Genomic DNA, 17,222 nt, shown 5'->3' with positions numbered 1-17,222 from the left:
CATTGTAAAATCAATACATTCATCGCTTCGCTCAGAATCTAATATTGATATCATATATATTAAATAATTGTGTTTATTAAGCAATACAATGTGTGTATATATTCAGAAAAGAAACAGAAAAACAGTATTTAAATACATTTTTTGGGGGACCCCCTCCTCTTGAAATCCTGGTTATACCCGGACTATATAAAATTACCTAGTCTATATAGGTATATAAACTTAAATCTATATAGTGTGAATTACAATTAGTTTTTTAAGTATTACTAATTCGAATACTCGATTGTAAAATTTCTTGATTTACAAATATAATTTCAATATATTTAAATTTAAACCAGATTTTCCAATCAATGCATTTTATAAATTTATAATTACCTACCTACTGAAATTGCTTTGTTAAGCGATAAGTAATATACATTTTTTATATGAAATAATGACACATATATAATTTACGAGATAATATTAATAATTCGATATAGATACGTGTATTTCAGTATCTAATATATATTTAAAGCACGTGTGGGTTTCATATTACTTTTTACGTATAATATTATATTATTATTTTATAAAACTGCATAATTAACGCTAGTTAATACACTAGGTACTGAATTAATAGAAAATACTGTAGGTATCTCTCTAAAGTTGGTAATTTGTTTTAATTTTTACTATGGGTATCTAAAGTTACAATGACCCATATCCCCGATATACTACTGGAAAAGTATATTTTGTCAATGTATTACCTTACAGGCGTACAGTACCATTTAAAAAAAAAAAATGTCAAACTTTTAGCATTATGTTCCTTATTAAGTCAAATATAAAATTTCATAATCATACGTTTATTCTTAACTTGTTTATAACTTTATCAACGAGGAAATTGTAAGTCCTATTGACGTTTTTTTCCGTTATTTTTAATGAAACTATATATATTTTTTATGAGATAAATATAATGTTTTTCTGATTTTTTTTTTATTATTATTTTATTGTTGGTGTATTAATGATATTAAGAAGATAAAAATATATTTATTATAATTTTTTTGTTTTTAACAATCTACAATTGATCAAAAATATTTAAATGTTTAAGATTTTTTTTTGTTGTTTGGCGTGCCAATGAAAATTACTCAATTATTCCCAAATTCATGATAGGTACACAAAATAAAGAATATTCCCAGGATTTTTAAAATGTTAATCTTTTTTGCGTCTATAAGGAATATTGCGTAGAGAAATTATTTCTGTGAAGATTGTTGCAACAAAACATGAATATAATGTATCTATACATACAATATACAATTAAAATGTATCCATATATATTCTTATATTTGAATACATAAATATTTTTAAATAATTAATTAATTATAATAATTAATTATTGATTATCGGTAATAAAAATAAGGAAAAACTAAATGCATGCATATTTTGTTGGGATAAACCCTACAAAAACAATTTCTGTACGTAATAATTCCCTACGGATACAAATAAAAACAACATTTTCAAAATTCTGGGAACTTTCTTCATTTTATTTACACATGAATTTGGGTAAATTGACTTATTTTCATTTACACGCTAAAAACAAAAGAAAATCTTAAATATTTTTGAATAACTTTAGATGGTTAAAAAAAAATTATAATAAATATATTTTTATCTGCCTAATATCATTAATGCACCTAAAAATAAATAATAAAAAAAAATCCGGAAAAAAATTGTATTTCTCTCATAAAAAAAAGTATAGTTTCATTAATAATAATGGAAGAAAACGTCATAAGAAAATAAGATAAGAGTATAAGACTTACAATTTCCATGTTGATATAGTTATAATTGTATAAACAAGTTAAAAATAAATGTATGATTATGAAATTTTCTATTTGACTTAAGGAACTTATGGTAATAGAATTTTGCCATTTTTTTTAAAAATTTATTTTGAAATGGGACTTTGAGCCGTTAAAATAGCATTTCAGATCACCGTGAGACGTACAAAATAGTATTTTAATATTATATATTAATTTCAACGTGTTGTTTTAAAATGTGGATTATACTGCGAGGTGTTTCAGGAATAAGATATGACAACTTAACATTTAAATGTATAAGATCATCATTATTTACACATAGACCGGCTAGTGTGACAATGTATCACATTACTCGAAACATGTCGAAGACCGTATTTTAAAATGTTCAGATTTTTACGGCATGAACTGAAGGCTTGGCGCTTGTAATAAACCGATGGTGCCATTCACTTTTATTTTTGTCAAAATAGATTATATAATATATTCAAGACCTATGCAACAATCGATCCCTGGAAACTAGTAAACGCGTTAAAACCAATACTAGATCACAGAGATCGCCGAAGACCAACACATTCGAGAGTTCGGGATAAACACGATCGTTAGTTGTTTGAATAATAGAATTGTATAATATGTTGAAACAAATACATTATAGTTTATAATTTATATTATTACCTACTTAGTGTGTTAGTCAGTCAAAAATCAACTGTTCTTTTTTCAATAAACTCATCCTACCTTCCAAACGTGAGATCGCTCTGCAGCGTCTTAGAAATGTATTAAGCGGAGTGAGCGATCACTACTCACTGAATGGATATAATATTATATTATACTTAGTACTTACGTTGTGATTGGTGGACAGCCCATACGCCTGGTCGTGCTGTTGATGTTGTTCGTCTACTGAGGATTGTGGAGTTGGTACGGTGTGTTTGAGAGACATTAATACGTCGGCCATGTCTCCACACGGTTTGCTGTAAAATGTAAATATTATAATCAAATATAGCGTGTACAATCGATACATAAATACAGGGTTGGGCAGTATCAAAGATACAATTATTGTATCTTGCATCTTGTATCGTGATACATAATTTTGAAGTATCAAGTATCATGTATCATGATACATTTTATACTAAGTATCCGTCATGTATCTTTTTTTGCCAAAAGATACAATAGTTATTAATTATTATTGTTAAAAACATTTGTACTGAATAATAATAGTATCAAGAAAATTGGGAAATTCGATTTGCAGGACACTGAAAACTCAAATAAATGCAACAATTATGGTAATTTTTATTGTGTGTCTATATCATTAACATTGTATATCGTATATAATTTTGCCGCAGATTGTGTTTTTACGAAAAATTGTCCAGGCGCAATTGAGCCGAAATGAACAATAATGAAGACATTTACCATATCTATAATAATTACCTATTTATAATATCTATATACAGTGATACGTAGATAAGCACTAAACTGAAATATTCGTTTTCATAAAATATGAATCCGCTATCCGTTCTGTTTTCTGTGTGACTGTTAAACTAGTTAATACAATTAATTTGGAAGTAATCGCAATAAAAGTATCATGTATCTTTTCTACATTCACAATGCACACAATACACTAAATGCATGTATCATGATATTTTTTTTTTTTTAGTATCTTCCCCAACCCTGCATATATAGCTAAATAAGTTACAAATCAATATATATATATTAGGAGGCGTGGATTCAGAAGGGGAGGGGTTCTGGGTTCTTGGACATTCTATGTCGTCTAAGACACCAATAAAATAAATTTCTATTATTAATTACGTTGTCTAAATAGAAAGGTACCCAGAACCGATATTTCATGTTTAGAGCCCCCCTTGTTAAATTTGTCTGGATCTTCGCCTGATAATGGTAGTTGAATGTGTACTTTTGCATTTATTTAGGAGTTTCAAACTTTAAATGCTTATAAAAAAAATTGTGCCTATGTATTTTTCATATTTTTTAACTGCTATTGTTACAATATATAAGGAGCCTTGCAATAAAGGTTCATGCTTTTTTACCCAACAAATAAAATTTTAATTATATTTGTAGAAAAAAAAACTAAAAAAATTGATAACTGATAATGTCCGTTAACAGCTCAAAAAGAGTCAAAATATTTTCAAAATTGTATGGTGTATAGAAAATGAAAATATAAACATTCAGTAAAATTGTCATGTATCTACAGTCATTCGTTTTTGAATAACAATAAAATAACAAAACCGCTACATGAGAAATCGAGTGAATATCCAATCTTGTAAAAGTATGAACTTCAAATGCTCATACAAATTTAATTTGATTTGCTTGTAGAAATTTTTTTTTTTTGATAAAAGTAGACAAACCTATAAATAATTTTGTATTACATTTTCAAATCTTAGATTTAAAAAGAAACATTTTTATTAATTCTCAACTCAAATAATTTGCTAATTTTCATGATTTTTCCGTATTTTGTCAAGATTTGAACTTTAAATGCTTATAAAAAAAACTGTGACTATAAGGATTTTTAAAATTTTTTAAATGTCACTGTAACAATATAATAGGAGCGCTGTATTTGATTTTCAAGCATTTTTACTCAACAAATAAAGTTTTAATGACATTCATAGTAATAAAAACTAATAAAATTGGAAAATTAAAATGTCCCTAAACTGCAGTTCAAAACAAATCTAAATATTTTGAAAATTTTATCGTGTACAGAAAATACAAATATAAACAACCAGTGAAAATTTCATGTATATACGTTCATTTGTTTTAATGTTGCATCAAAAACCAATATTGATTTTGTCAAAAACCGTTTTTGCGTAAAAATTCCCGTTTTCCCTTAATTTTTATGTTGTTTTTCTCGGCGCTTTTGAAAATTATTGGACATTTTAAATTTTGACCTCCTCAATGTACCAATTAGATTCACTTTCCCATGAAATCAAAATCAATACATTCATCGTTCCACTCAGAATCTAAAATGTTTTTATCATAACTTACAAATGAAGTTTGAGCGTTTTTATTTGAAAGTACCATCAAATTAAGCATGCAAAACACGCACTTTGAAGAAAAAAAATACAAAAAACGCTTGGGAGCTGAACTGCATTTATGTCAAACTTAAAGTTTTATACTTTTGGATTTAAAACGTAATATTTTTTTGTATCTTTATTTTTTTTTTATATTTTTTTATATTTTTTGTACTTAGAAAAATTTGTATAAAATGAGAGAATTCAATTTATTGTATATGGTATATTCATTGGCGCAAATAGGGGAGGGGCTTGGGGGAGACTAAGTCCCCCCAAATGTCGGTCAAGTCCCCCCAGTTTAAAATCTAGTAATTAGTACTTATTTTTATATTTTTATATAGACTATGGTGGGTGGGCTTGAGTCCCCCCCAAACAATTTAGTCAATTTGCGCCTATGGGTATATTGTATACATTGTGAGACAAAAACATCGTACCGACGTACTAACAAATCCTAACACAAATTCTGATTCTGTGGTGACTTTTTGCCTTCTGGACACGCGTACCTCCTCGAATTCCAGTGAAGTTCTAAACCCTATACCTATATGCGATCGCTATCCATACCTCGTGGCAGAGGTATTCAAACATCAATCTGTGCTTCACGTGGTATCGTGGTGGCTATCGAAGGGATTCTCGTCAAAGAACCGGAAACCAAACTGAATGTAATGTATAAACATTATTTTTTAATCATTATATACCGATCACGGAAATTTGAAATTTTATTTCTGAAGTATTAAAGTCGTTATTATTGCTCGCGAGCCGGTATCCACGATCACATTAATTTCCGTCGTGTCCGATTCAATCGTTTTTGTCGTCACTAGTTTCTTTCTATCAAACGTTTTTACGTCGACGTATAATATGATAAACGGTCAATATTGGTCTCCGTCATAAATTGTATACTCGGACAATTACACGGTCCACGTTTAATTTTTTGCTTTAGACACTGAACATTTTTTTTTTGCAGCAGCAGCAGCATTACCATTTACAATTCATTAATTTCAGTTAGGCACAACCATAAGTATGGAATTTATAAAACAATAATTACAGAATTTAAAACAACGTATTTGAGGCGTCAACCACCAATTTTCCCACCATATCTTACAATGTTATTTGTAGTAATTTTATGAAACCTATAAACGATAAAGAAAAAAAAAACATTCCATCTATTACTTTGTATTATTTGTACTTTTCAGAAGATGAATTATTAAATTATTTGTGTAGTCCACATAATATGTATATTGTGTATACCGGAGAACATTTTAATTCGTATTTTTTCTAATTATTATTTCAATTATGTTAAGTGCAAGCACGTTTTATGCTAAAAACAATATTTTGTGTTCAACTTTTAAGCCGGGGACCAATTTGTATCCGTGTATAAAATTTTAACGGGGAACAATATTGCACGCATACGTCGTATTTTCGCGGGGACCAATTATTGTCCAAGATCCTATATTATATAGGTAATATAAACTGTGGTTAGTGCGTGTGACGCCGTGACGGCATATTCCCACCGCGATTGTCGGTTTACGGTTAGCTGCTAGACGACCGCGACAATACACGATCGCAGTTCCTACCAGCTATACCTATAGGGCTATGGATACCTAGCTAGGATATTTTTTTACAGGAAAACGGTCGTCGGTCGATATATTCCAACTGAACGAGTCGCCGCCACACAAAGCCCGTCTTCTTCGGTCCGGAGAAACGTTTTGGCCACTTGCCCGTTTTCCAAGGATTACCCACCAGGTGCAGGGACGCGCCAGGGTAAGATTTAGATGCACAACGATGGTGTTATGGGATTTAGATGATACATTATAAAAGTCAATAGTGTATTAAATATCAATGCATAACCTAGTATATAATATACATAGGTACAATAGGTACATATAATTGACAAATTCCTCGTAGTGGATAGGTATATAGATACATATTAACTTACATGCACCTGCACGACAGTTTTTTTAAAAATATTTTATCATATTTATATATATCATAATATATATTAATATGTTCAATTAAAAAAACATGTTGTAATGTAGGTATATGTATTACGATTTACGAGGTAAGGTACCTATGTAATAACTAAAGATTAATTGGAAACATATTATGCTGATGACCTAAAAAATAATGCTTGAATTTTTTTAAATATTTACTGTAAAGTTTAAATGTAATATGTAATTGTATAGCTACGTGAATAAGCATTCAATAATTCACTACTTTCAAATGTCAATAGTTTAATTTACAATTAAACGTTGATCTATACATCAATGTGACAATGTCAATTAAATCTTATATCGATGAACGAGATTATCAGATTTTTCGAAAAAATGTATAAAATGACAAAATAATAAATGTATAAAATATATAATATTCAATAAGCATATAAATCGGCGTATCTGTAAAAGCATGACACGTGGGCACCTTTACGTAGTAAATCAAATCACATAAGGCGATAGAACAAAAACTCTCTATTCTTCGTAATACAATAAATTATTTTTAAAAATGTAAACATTTTCTTTGATATCTACAATTTATTAATTTATAAAAATTACAAACAATTATATACATATTATATACAAATGAAGTAAAAACAAAATAATGCAAAAAAGTGCAAAGTTAAATTTATATATTCTGAATTAGGGAGGCATGAAATGAGTTTTTAGCTAGGAGCATTGTATAGGATTGATGAGGAAAAATTGCATAAGTCATCAACATCCTATCTCTAGTTGACTTGTCATAATTATAAACCCATGGCTCCTGAAAATGTAATTGGCGAAAGTGAAAATAATTCCTACATTTGTAGAAAATAGGAAAAATAAGACAAATAAAATATTATGTTAAATTAAATCTAACCAAAATATTGTTAAAATAATAGGGTTACGCTTTACCAACAGAGACGATTTTTAGTATGGTGTAATTAGGCTGTCGGAGCCGGCTATTTATAAAGGGGCAAAAAGCATGCAATTTAAATAATTTTGTGGTACCTTAGTGCTTTATTACTATACAAAATATACGAATACCTACCTATGGTAAAATAAAATCTCACCATTTCAACAATAAAAAACGATTACATACCTCGTAGAATACCTACTAGAAAAGTTGGATTTTGGTAATTTTGTTTTTTATTTGAAAGAGAAAAACTTTATTCAAGTCAGTATTTTTGGACTCAAATATATGAATTAACTTTAAAGAATGCTAGAGAAACACATTTAAAATAGGTACTTAAACATTTGTGATATTTAAGTAAGACGTTTAACTTCTTAAAATAGAGTTTTAAATCGGAGTCCAATCCAACCTGCACAAAGTCTTTATCTTTCAAAAAAAAAAAAAAAAAGAAGCTCTGGTCGACTGGTCTACATTCGGTAAGGGCCATGTGTTAAATTTTAATTCAGTGATATAAATCCATTGTATACGAAAAACGATTCTGAACTAAGGTCTGTCTGCCGATATTGCTACAAGTATATTTTATAATAATTAATGCTATTAAAATATTTTATTTTACTATTAGTAGCTAAGAAAAAAATAGTTATCGACAATAATAAAAAACACTGATAAAAATCTAAAATTGCATATGCCTTTAAAATTTTAAATAGCTCAAAAAAAAGTCAAAATATTTTGAAAATGTTATGATGTACATAAAATGTTAATATAAAGATTCGGTAAAATTGTATTTATGTTAAACTTGATTTTGTCAAAATCTGGTTCGCGTAGAAATTCCCATTTTTTTCCCGGCGCTTTTGAAAACTTTTGAGAATTTTAAATTTTGACCACTCGAAGCACCAACTAGATTCTATACATCTATAAGATCCTATCTGATAAATCAACACATTATGCAGAAGGCAAGGGGAAACCATATTATTACTCGGTACCTACTCCTAATCCTAAACAAGCAACTATAATTTAGGTATACAGACATACAGTATATTCTTTAATAAGAAAAAGAGACAAGACAAGGTGAAGGTAACTAAAGAAATTATTATTATAAATAAATATGTATACTATGACGAACCTATACAACTTTACTGTAGCTACTTACTACTTTTTCCAAATGACAACATGACACATTAATGAATAATTACTAGTTGTTATTTGATAATTTGGTAATTATTATCGTCGTGATTCAGTGGCTTATTATATTACTATAAAATAGGTACGCCTAATAAAAAGACGTTAGCATTGATACAAAGCAAGGTAGTCAAAAGTTGTTAGATTATAATTTTTCACAAGTAATTTTGTTTGTAATTTTAAACTATAAACGTAACATAGAAGTTTGTTACTTATCAAGTCATACCTAACTCATTTGTTTGATATAATTATTATAATTAATTTTTTAGAAAAAATGTATTTAAATTATACACCTAATGGATATACAATCAATATTATACGTTAATATTAAGTATACTATAATATATTTACCTTTCTCGTCTGAATGATACGTGCATAGTCTCCATTCAAATAGTCATTTTTATGCGATAATACAACGATTTATTGCTAATAATTATTACTTAGTCTGTTTCTTAGTAATTTTTTTTTTTGTATAACTTAAATATGAAAATAACTGTTTTAAATGAATAAATTAATTTAAAAAAAAAAATGACTATATGTCATACATTTTGAAAGTATATATATAAGTATTAATAATAGTATTATGAGAACTCATTTTCGAATTACTAATATAATATTGTATTCTTTGATATACTTAATGTAATACAATTATTAATTTGTTCGTTACTTAAAAATATAATATACAATGTATTATTATACATTTGAAAAAAATTATTCATAAAATGTTATTACTAGCTAAAAGAAAATGTGATCAAACTATTTGGTATTAAATGTGGCTTAATCACGTACCTATGTAATATTGATTTCTATACCTCTTTAATTATCAGCATATCTGCTTGTCTCAGAATAACTTTTTGGGAAGCTCCAATCCAAATCGTTTAAATAATCGTTTATTTTCAAACGCATGCTAATTTCATTGATAATGAATTATAAATGCATTTATGAATAAAAATATCTATAGGCTATAAACATCCTGAAATTTCGGAAAAACTATGCATACAACTTATAATTATTACTAAAATAAAATAAAATATATGCCTACATTTTTCAAAATATTCAGAATATTGTAATATATTTTAAAATTTTGAATAAATTGTAAAAACTAGGAATTACGTACTATATGTACTAGATAGGTACTACTAAAATAATATATAAGATATTTAGGTTTACAACTGTGAATAAAACATTACAATTTTTTAATAAAAATCAACGACAAAAATATAACGATAATGTTGAACCTCCATTATCAATGATTCGTCCGCCGGCTTCTATTAAATACTTTACCTACCGGACTTAACTAACATTAGTTATAGGTACATTTTATTTTGCTTAATATTATCTTAAACGTTACGGTTTCAAACGGCGAACAGTGGTTGTTCCTCGACTAGGTGCCGCCCATAATATAGGTACTACCATGTACTATGGATTATAGGGACAGATAGTTGACGCAAGCTGACGTCTAGACGCGGCAGAGAAACCCTAAGTTCTTAACTGACTGTATGTTATAATATATAATAATATACAGTATCCATGCCAATCTTTATGTTTTTTTTTATTTTACCATAATATATGTTCCTATAGTCTGTAGTTGCGGAATGCGGATATATTATATTATAAACTTAATTTACGGTTAGTATAGCTGCGACAAGATAGTATACATAAGTTGGTTAATAGTAATTAATAATAATAATAAGTAATAACAATATGATAGTGTAGTGATGATAACATAGACCTTTATGTTGTATTAATATTATAGGTACTGTATGTTCGAAAACGAGGGCAATCGATTTGATAAAAAACATTTGCCCGTTTTTTTTGTGCATCAGTAAAATAAAAATACCCTTTTTTCTGGATAATAATTATAACAGAATAAACCAAATGTATTAATGTACTAGGTAAGGAGTTCTCGATAATTGTTTATATTTTTACTCAAAGCTCAATGTTTGCTCAATTACTAACTTACTACCTGTCCATGGACATTTCAAAAATAAGTAAGTAATAACCTTTTTATAATGTCAACTTAAGAATTCAAAACAAAATGATTCCCAATCCCGATTAAATTTATTAAATTTAAAAATATATATATATAATTTAATTTTACATATGTTAAATATTTTTACCAATGGTTTCTGTTTTTGAAAATAAATTAAGGGGTTTAAATTCAAAAAGGACCTTTTCCATTTTTATAATTTTTCAGGACAGATCTTCTTTTGTACCTCTAATTTTTTTAATGATTTAGATAATGTGAGATGTATTGAAAAATAGGTAAAAAACATGATAAATACATTTCTGATATCGAAAGTTTTCTTTTAAAATATTTAAAAAATAAATAATTTTTGACAATACTTTCCTTTTGCAGGAATATTTGTATAAAATTAATGTATAAATGTATGAAACTATGAATTTTTAGTTATAAATTATAATCTAATAATCAATATCGTATAAACTAGGGGTGCCAAACCGTGACTCGCGTCTTAAAATGTTTATTAATATAATAATAGGTATTATTCGTGTTCCTGCTCTTCATATTATTTTCCATTATATTGTGCGGCTCGCCGCTCGCGATTCTTTTATCGTTGGTCACCCTTAGTATAAACCCCAATGACTAATGAGTAAACTGCAACGTTAAGACGTTAAATGGGTACATAAGTGTGTACATAGAATATAAAAAAACAAAATCAAAATAGGTTATCAACTATTTTTTTAGTTAAATTTTTATAAAAACAAAAATAGGTATTTTTAAAATGTTATATTCTAAGCGAGCGATCGATGAGTGTATTGATTTTACAATTAGATGCGGGTTTTTTTGTGGATACACACTTTTTTCAATATAGTTAAAATTCTCCAAAAATCAACATCCAAGGGATGTTTCTGGTAGAAAATCGGATCTAGTTTCTACTTACTTTTTTGTGTCAAAAACAAAAGAAAAATTCAAAACAATTGGATAAAATCTTAAAATAAATACATTAATATGTTAATATACCTAATTAATAAAATAACCATTTGGTTACCTAAAGGTTAGACCGTCTTCCCTTGGTTCGATTTTAATCGTATACAATGATTTAACATTGAATTGAACTTTAACACATTCATAATTAGGGCTCGGAAGTTGCATATCAGTTTATAGCATACCAAGCTAGAAAACTGAGCTATACAATGGTCAGTTTAAAAATCAAATATTTAAAATGCTTAGGTACTTTGCATATTTTGTCAAATTTAGGGAAAAAGTGTGCATTTCTTGATTTTCATACGCATTTTATGCATATTTTGTATTTTCTATAAAAATGGTCCTTTTCTATCGTATGCTGTGTATTTTAATAATAACATTAAATGTATAGGTAGCTCAATATTATTTAGTATTGGTATAGGTATTTATTGTTATCGACACAGTCGACTATTTATTTAACAACAACGATGCTAATATTTCGATGTACTATCTTTTCGAATATATTTTTTCACTAATTGTAGCTATTTTTTTCTGTTCAATAAAATAAAAAAATTTCATACAGTTTTCCACCATATTTTAAATACTATAAATTTATTTTTCCAAAATTTAAATTTATTTTAGTGCAAATTAATAACGACATAAAATGATTTATTTGGAGTATTGAATTTATATGAATATTTATCAAACTTTTTTGCATATTTTACATTTTTTCATGCATATTTTACAATTTTTTCGTGCATATTATTACATGCATAGTTTTCCATTTTTAGTTCCTATAAATTCCGAGCCTTATTCATGATGTATCTGTAAAAGTGATCTACTCTTTGACAAGGTACCTACACGGCTACACTCGACACTTATCAACTGTACAACAGATTGGTTGCCTATTTTTATACATTTTACCTGTAATTATTAATTATAACAATTATAATAATATAACCTAGTAAATAAATCAAAAAAATTGAATGTTTTGTATATGTGCAACTGCAACTGCACACTTTGTCGACCCCGTTCGCACGCCTAAGAGTATGTTCGATAGCATAATGTTAATATATATTAATAAATATTATAGACAATATAGTGTAAAATAAACTGTTAATATTATGTGAATAATATAATATTGGTATCATAAAATCTTGGATCCAGGGTGAAAAGGATGTGGCTATGCGGGTACCTATACAAATATTAAAATATCACACAAATATTTTCCTTATAAATTTAATTTCACATATTATATTGTTTAATAATTATTATTCATTATTTTTTTCTAGAATATTCAAAATAATTGATTGAATTACAAAATCTAAATGCAATTAAATATTTATATTAATATAATATTATTATATGCAATGATTTGATTTTTATAAACATAAAATTTAATTAAAAACCACGGAAATTTTCTCCGAAATGATCGGGACTGTGATTACAGAGGCACGATTGTAAATCGTAGCGGTATATTTTATTCGAAAATTTGTATAGCATAACGTACAAGCGCTATAGATAGGCACAATTTTTTGATCAAAAAGCAACCAAATAATATCATATAAGTAGGAGTACTACAGAGGCTAAAATATAATTGTTTTCGTACTATACACACTTTATATTAAACTTGGAGTTACCGTGGGGGACTTTGCCCCTCACACCTCCAAAAATGTATTTAATCCATACACATTAATATAGAGTAGTCAATTTCTATTTTTCTCTTTCTAGACCTAACCGATATAAAGTAAAGAAATTTGTTTGCGATACCGGTTTAAAATATTTGTTACACCGGTATAATATTTCTGACCTAGCTCGCGAAGTCAAAACAATTGTACCGGTATAAATGTGTGATCCCCTCATTTCTTAATTTTTCTTAACGTTATCTGTTATCAGTTTTAACTAATCAAGTGATAGCTAAAATTAAATATGGAGGGGATATTATTGGTATTTATTAACATCAAATAATTTTTCAATTATAATGAAGAAAAAACTGTAAAAAAAGTTACTATAATTATTCCAGGCCATTACACAATTTTTAATTTCGTATTCCACACTCAACATTTTGTACTACAGACAATTTTAGTCCCTGGGTACTGCTTCCATGCCGAATAAAATTTATTTTGTTAGTTAAGCCCCTCTTTGAATAGATGAAAAAAATGTTTGCGTTTGTTTATTTAATGGAAAAAAAAAAATTCTATTACCTGTATGAACCGCCAACTGTAACAATCGCTGGCTGCTGGAACTGAACTGCTTGCTCGTTGGGCTGCTCCAGTCCGGGCGTACAGCAAGTGTCTGTGCAGAATTGCGTTGGCCCGTGTAGCATTCCCGCAGCCACCAGCAGCGTCGGGTCGCCCAGCAAATCTTCGCCACCTGCGCACCAATCCATCGAACCCCTCACTGACGCCCACTCAACCCCCGGCCATACCGTCTCCTCCCCTGAAAAATAACACGTGACAAACATTACATAACATTCTATTATTAAATGCACAATATACCCATATTTGTTATTCGTTATTATATAATATATAGATACGCTCTTACTGTAGGTATATTAATTTCATACATATAGGTATGCGCTATTCTTGTAACGATTTTACAATCTTAAGGTATTGACACTTAATGGTTAGTTGAAATGTATATATAAACAATATGTTATTACAATATACGATATTATAATAATTCCTGTTATCTGCTCTTTTCCATACGTACCTACACTTTATTTTGGTACACATATTGTATGACCTATATGCATTCGATAATATTATGTAGGTATATACAACGGAGTTAAGAAAACAATTAGATACCTATATGTATGTAATAAGTAATAACTAATAACTAATAGGTAACTAACCAAAATATCAAATCCTTGGTCAGTAAATATTAGTTTGCCAATAACAATTATGTAAATAAACATAGGTTATGCCAGGCACTTATACAGGGTAGGAGGGTTAGGGGTTCGACCTCCCCTCCGAAAATTAATAGTTGTGTAATTTATTTATATCAATTATCAGTGAACACCCCTCCCCCCTGATTTTTTTGTGTACGTGCCTGGGGTATGCTGAGATATTAAGAAATAAGAAAAGACGGAAAGTGGGTGTTCTTCGGCGGTGATCGCCTTGATAGTTGATACGATCACTGTATAGAACACTGCGGTGTGAAGTAAGTGCTTATATTTTAATTGTGTGTGTTTCGATTTATAGTATACATCGTCGGGGCTAGTCGGGAGTATCAACATTCAACGTATACAAAAATTGTCAAAGTGGTCCCCAACTATATTAGTGGCTTGTTACTTTATGAATTTTAATATTGTGTATATTATAGTGTTATACACTTATACGGGTGTAACAGCCAACAGGAAGAACTTTTGTTCTGATCACTATTTTTCAATTTTTTTTTTATATATATATAATGTATATTAACTCTTGTGCTCTACGTAGAATATCAAATTTTTATTTTTATTTTTATATAATATATGTTAGTGTAATGAAAACAAAAATTTTAAATCTGATTAAATATTTTTTTAAATCAAAATGGTAAATTTGTTAATCTGGTTTTTAAAAAATTTTGATCGTAAAACCATTTATTTAAGTCATGTAGTTTATTTTTTAAATCTCATTAATTTTATTAGTAACTTACCTGGTGTTTATCCAGTTGTAAAAACATTTAAAATTTAAAAAGTATAAATTAGTATAGGTAAGTTATTACTTTTTGAATAAATGAGTCTTTGAAAAATTTGGACATTTTGGACAAACCTAAAAAATTAACAACATGACTTAAATAATTGTTTCTACGTTGAAAATTTTTAATAAAAATTTTTAGTTTTCACTATTAAATATACAAAAGGTGGGCAAGTGGGTGTTACTCTGCTGTACAGTAGTTTACAAGTGAATCACAAATGGATGGTGTTAAATTTGAATTCAATGATATAATATTATCATTGTATACGAAAAACGATTCTGAGGGAAGACTGACAGTCAGCTTATAATATACCTATTACTAAGTATATTTTTTGATATTATTGTGAATAAAGTAATTTATTAACCTATTTACGTTTCTTGTTTTACATTTTTAACCCTTAGCTATAAAAGTTCAACATTTTTTGAATATTTAACTACTAAATAATTTGTAAATTTACAATTTGATAAATGTTGTCCAAAAATCAAGCATTAAATGCTTATAAAAAAAAAAATTGTGCCCATGTATTTTTAATATTTTTCAACTGCTACTGTAACAATATATCAAGAGCCTTGTATTAAATTTTAAAGCTTTTTGAAACAAAACAAATTTTATTGACATTTTTAGAAAAAAAACTAAAAAAATAAAACAGCTCAAAACAAGTCAAAATATTTAAAAAATTCTCTGAGTATAGGAATTGATAAAATAATTATATGGTGTAAATTTCAAATATCTAGTGTTTTTATATTCGTTTTTGAATTACAACATAATAAGAAAATCGCTACTTGAGATCCAATATTGTAAAAATTTATGGATAATCTTGTATTACATTTTCAAATCTAAGATTGAAAAAGAAAAATTTTTATGAATTCTCAACTCAAAATAATTTGCACATTTTCGTGATTTTTAGGCCTTTTGTCAAAATCAAAACTTTAAATGCATATAAAAAAAATTGTGACTTTGTATTTTAATTATTATTCAACTGTCATCTTGCAACAATACCTATATTAGAACGATTTAACTAACATTATCCATAACTTTAATGTGCGCACTATGACGAAAAGTCGATGTGAACTTTAATAAAATGTAACATTCATATTTATTAAATAAACGATAGCTGCGCTACGGAACTGCGGAAGTAATGCAAAAGCAGTTCCTGCGACATCGTCGGTTCATAACTAAAAAAAAAATGGATGCTCAGGCACGTCGCTATGTTACTTTCCTTAAATTTACTTTGGTCCGGCGCCGCCACCCCCAAATTCATATTCACACATAAAATTGCACATAAAATAAATCTATTGTGATAAATTGGTAACTATTCGATAATATAATTTATTATAATTTTGATTATTATATAACTTATGCAGCTATAATATATAATACTATATATTTGTTTCTGTCCGTGTGTAAGTATTCAAACTCCTCCCAAACGGCTGCACCGATTTTGCTGACATTTTTTGTGTGCGCTTGAGTGGGTCTTTGAATGGTTTAGAATTTAGATTCACATTTGGGCCCGGTAGGCCCAACCCTTGGAGGTGCTCAAAACATTTACGATGGACATTGTTGTTCATAAATGGTTACGTAAACCAGGGTGGCTGAGTTGCACTTACTGTAGCAATAGTTACACCCAAAAGGATTTGAACAATTACAATTTTTTTAAGAGTTGTCAGTTTTTACGGGTAACGAAGTGCGTGGGATCATATTACATTTTATATTCGTAGAAAACGTTGTCTTACAGTTAAATATTAGGTCTATTTATAGAAGCAGTGG

General features: G+C 28.1%; 1 protein-coding gene across 1 annotated transcript in view; it reads right to left on the bottom strand.

The window, feature by feature from the left end:
- The window catches only part of LOC132949022 (protein glass-like), a 34,820-nt gene that overhangs the window by 7,197 nt on the left and 10,401 nt on the right, over positions 1–17,222 (bottom strand). The window contains exons 2-3 of the mRNA XM_061019769.1: positions 13,979–14,213; positions 2,614–2,740 (exon numbers count right to left, since the gene is read on the bottom strand). Coding sequence (XP_060875752.1) covers positions 2,614–2,740; positions 13,979–14,163 — 312 coding nt within the window. The 5' untranslated portion in view covers positions 14,164–14,213. The remainder of the gene's footprint in view (positions 1–2,613; positions 2,741–13,978; positions 14,214–17,222) is intronic.

This window comes from Metopolophium dirhodum, chromosome 7 (genome assembly GCF_019925205.1).
Source record: "Metopolophium dirhodum isolate CAU chromosome 7, ASM1992520v1, whole genome shotgun sequence".
NCBI classification, from domain to species: Eukaryota; Metazoa; Arthropoda; class Insecta; order Hemiptera; family Aphididae; genus Metopolophium; species Metopolophium dirhodum.
Note: the sequence above shows the minus strand (reverse complement) of the source record. Positions and strands in the feature narration are given on the sequence as shown.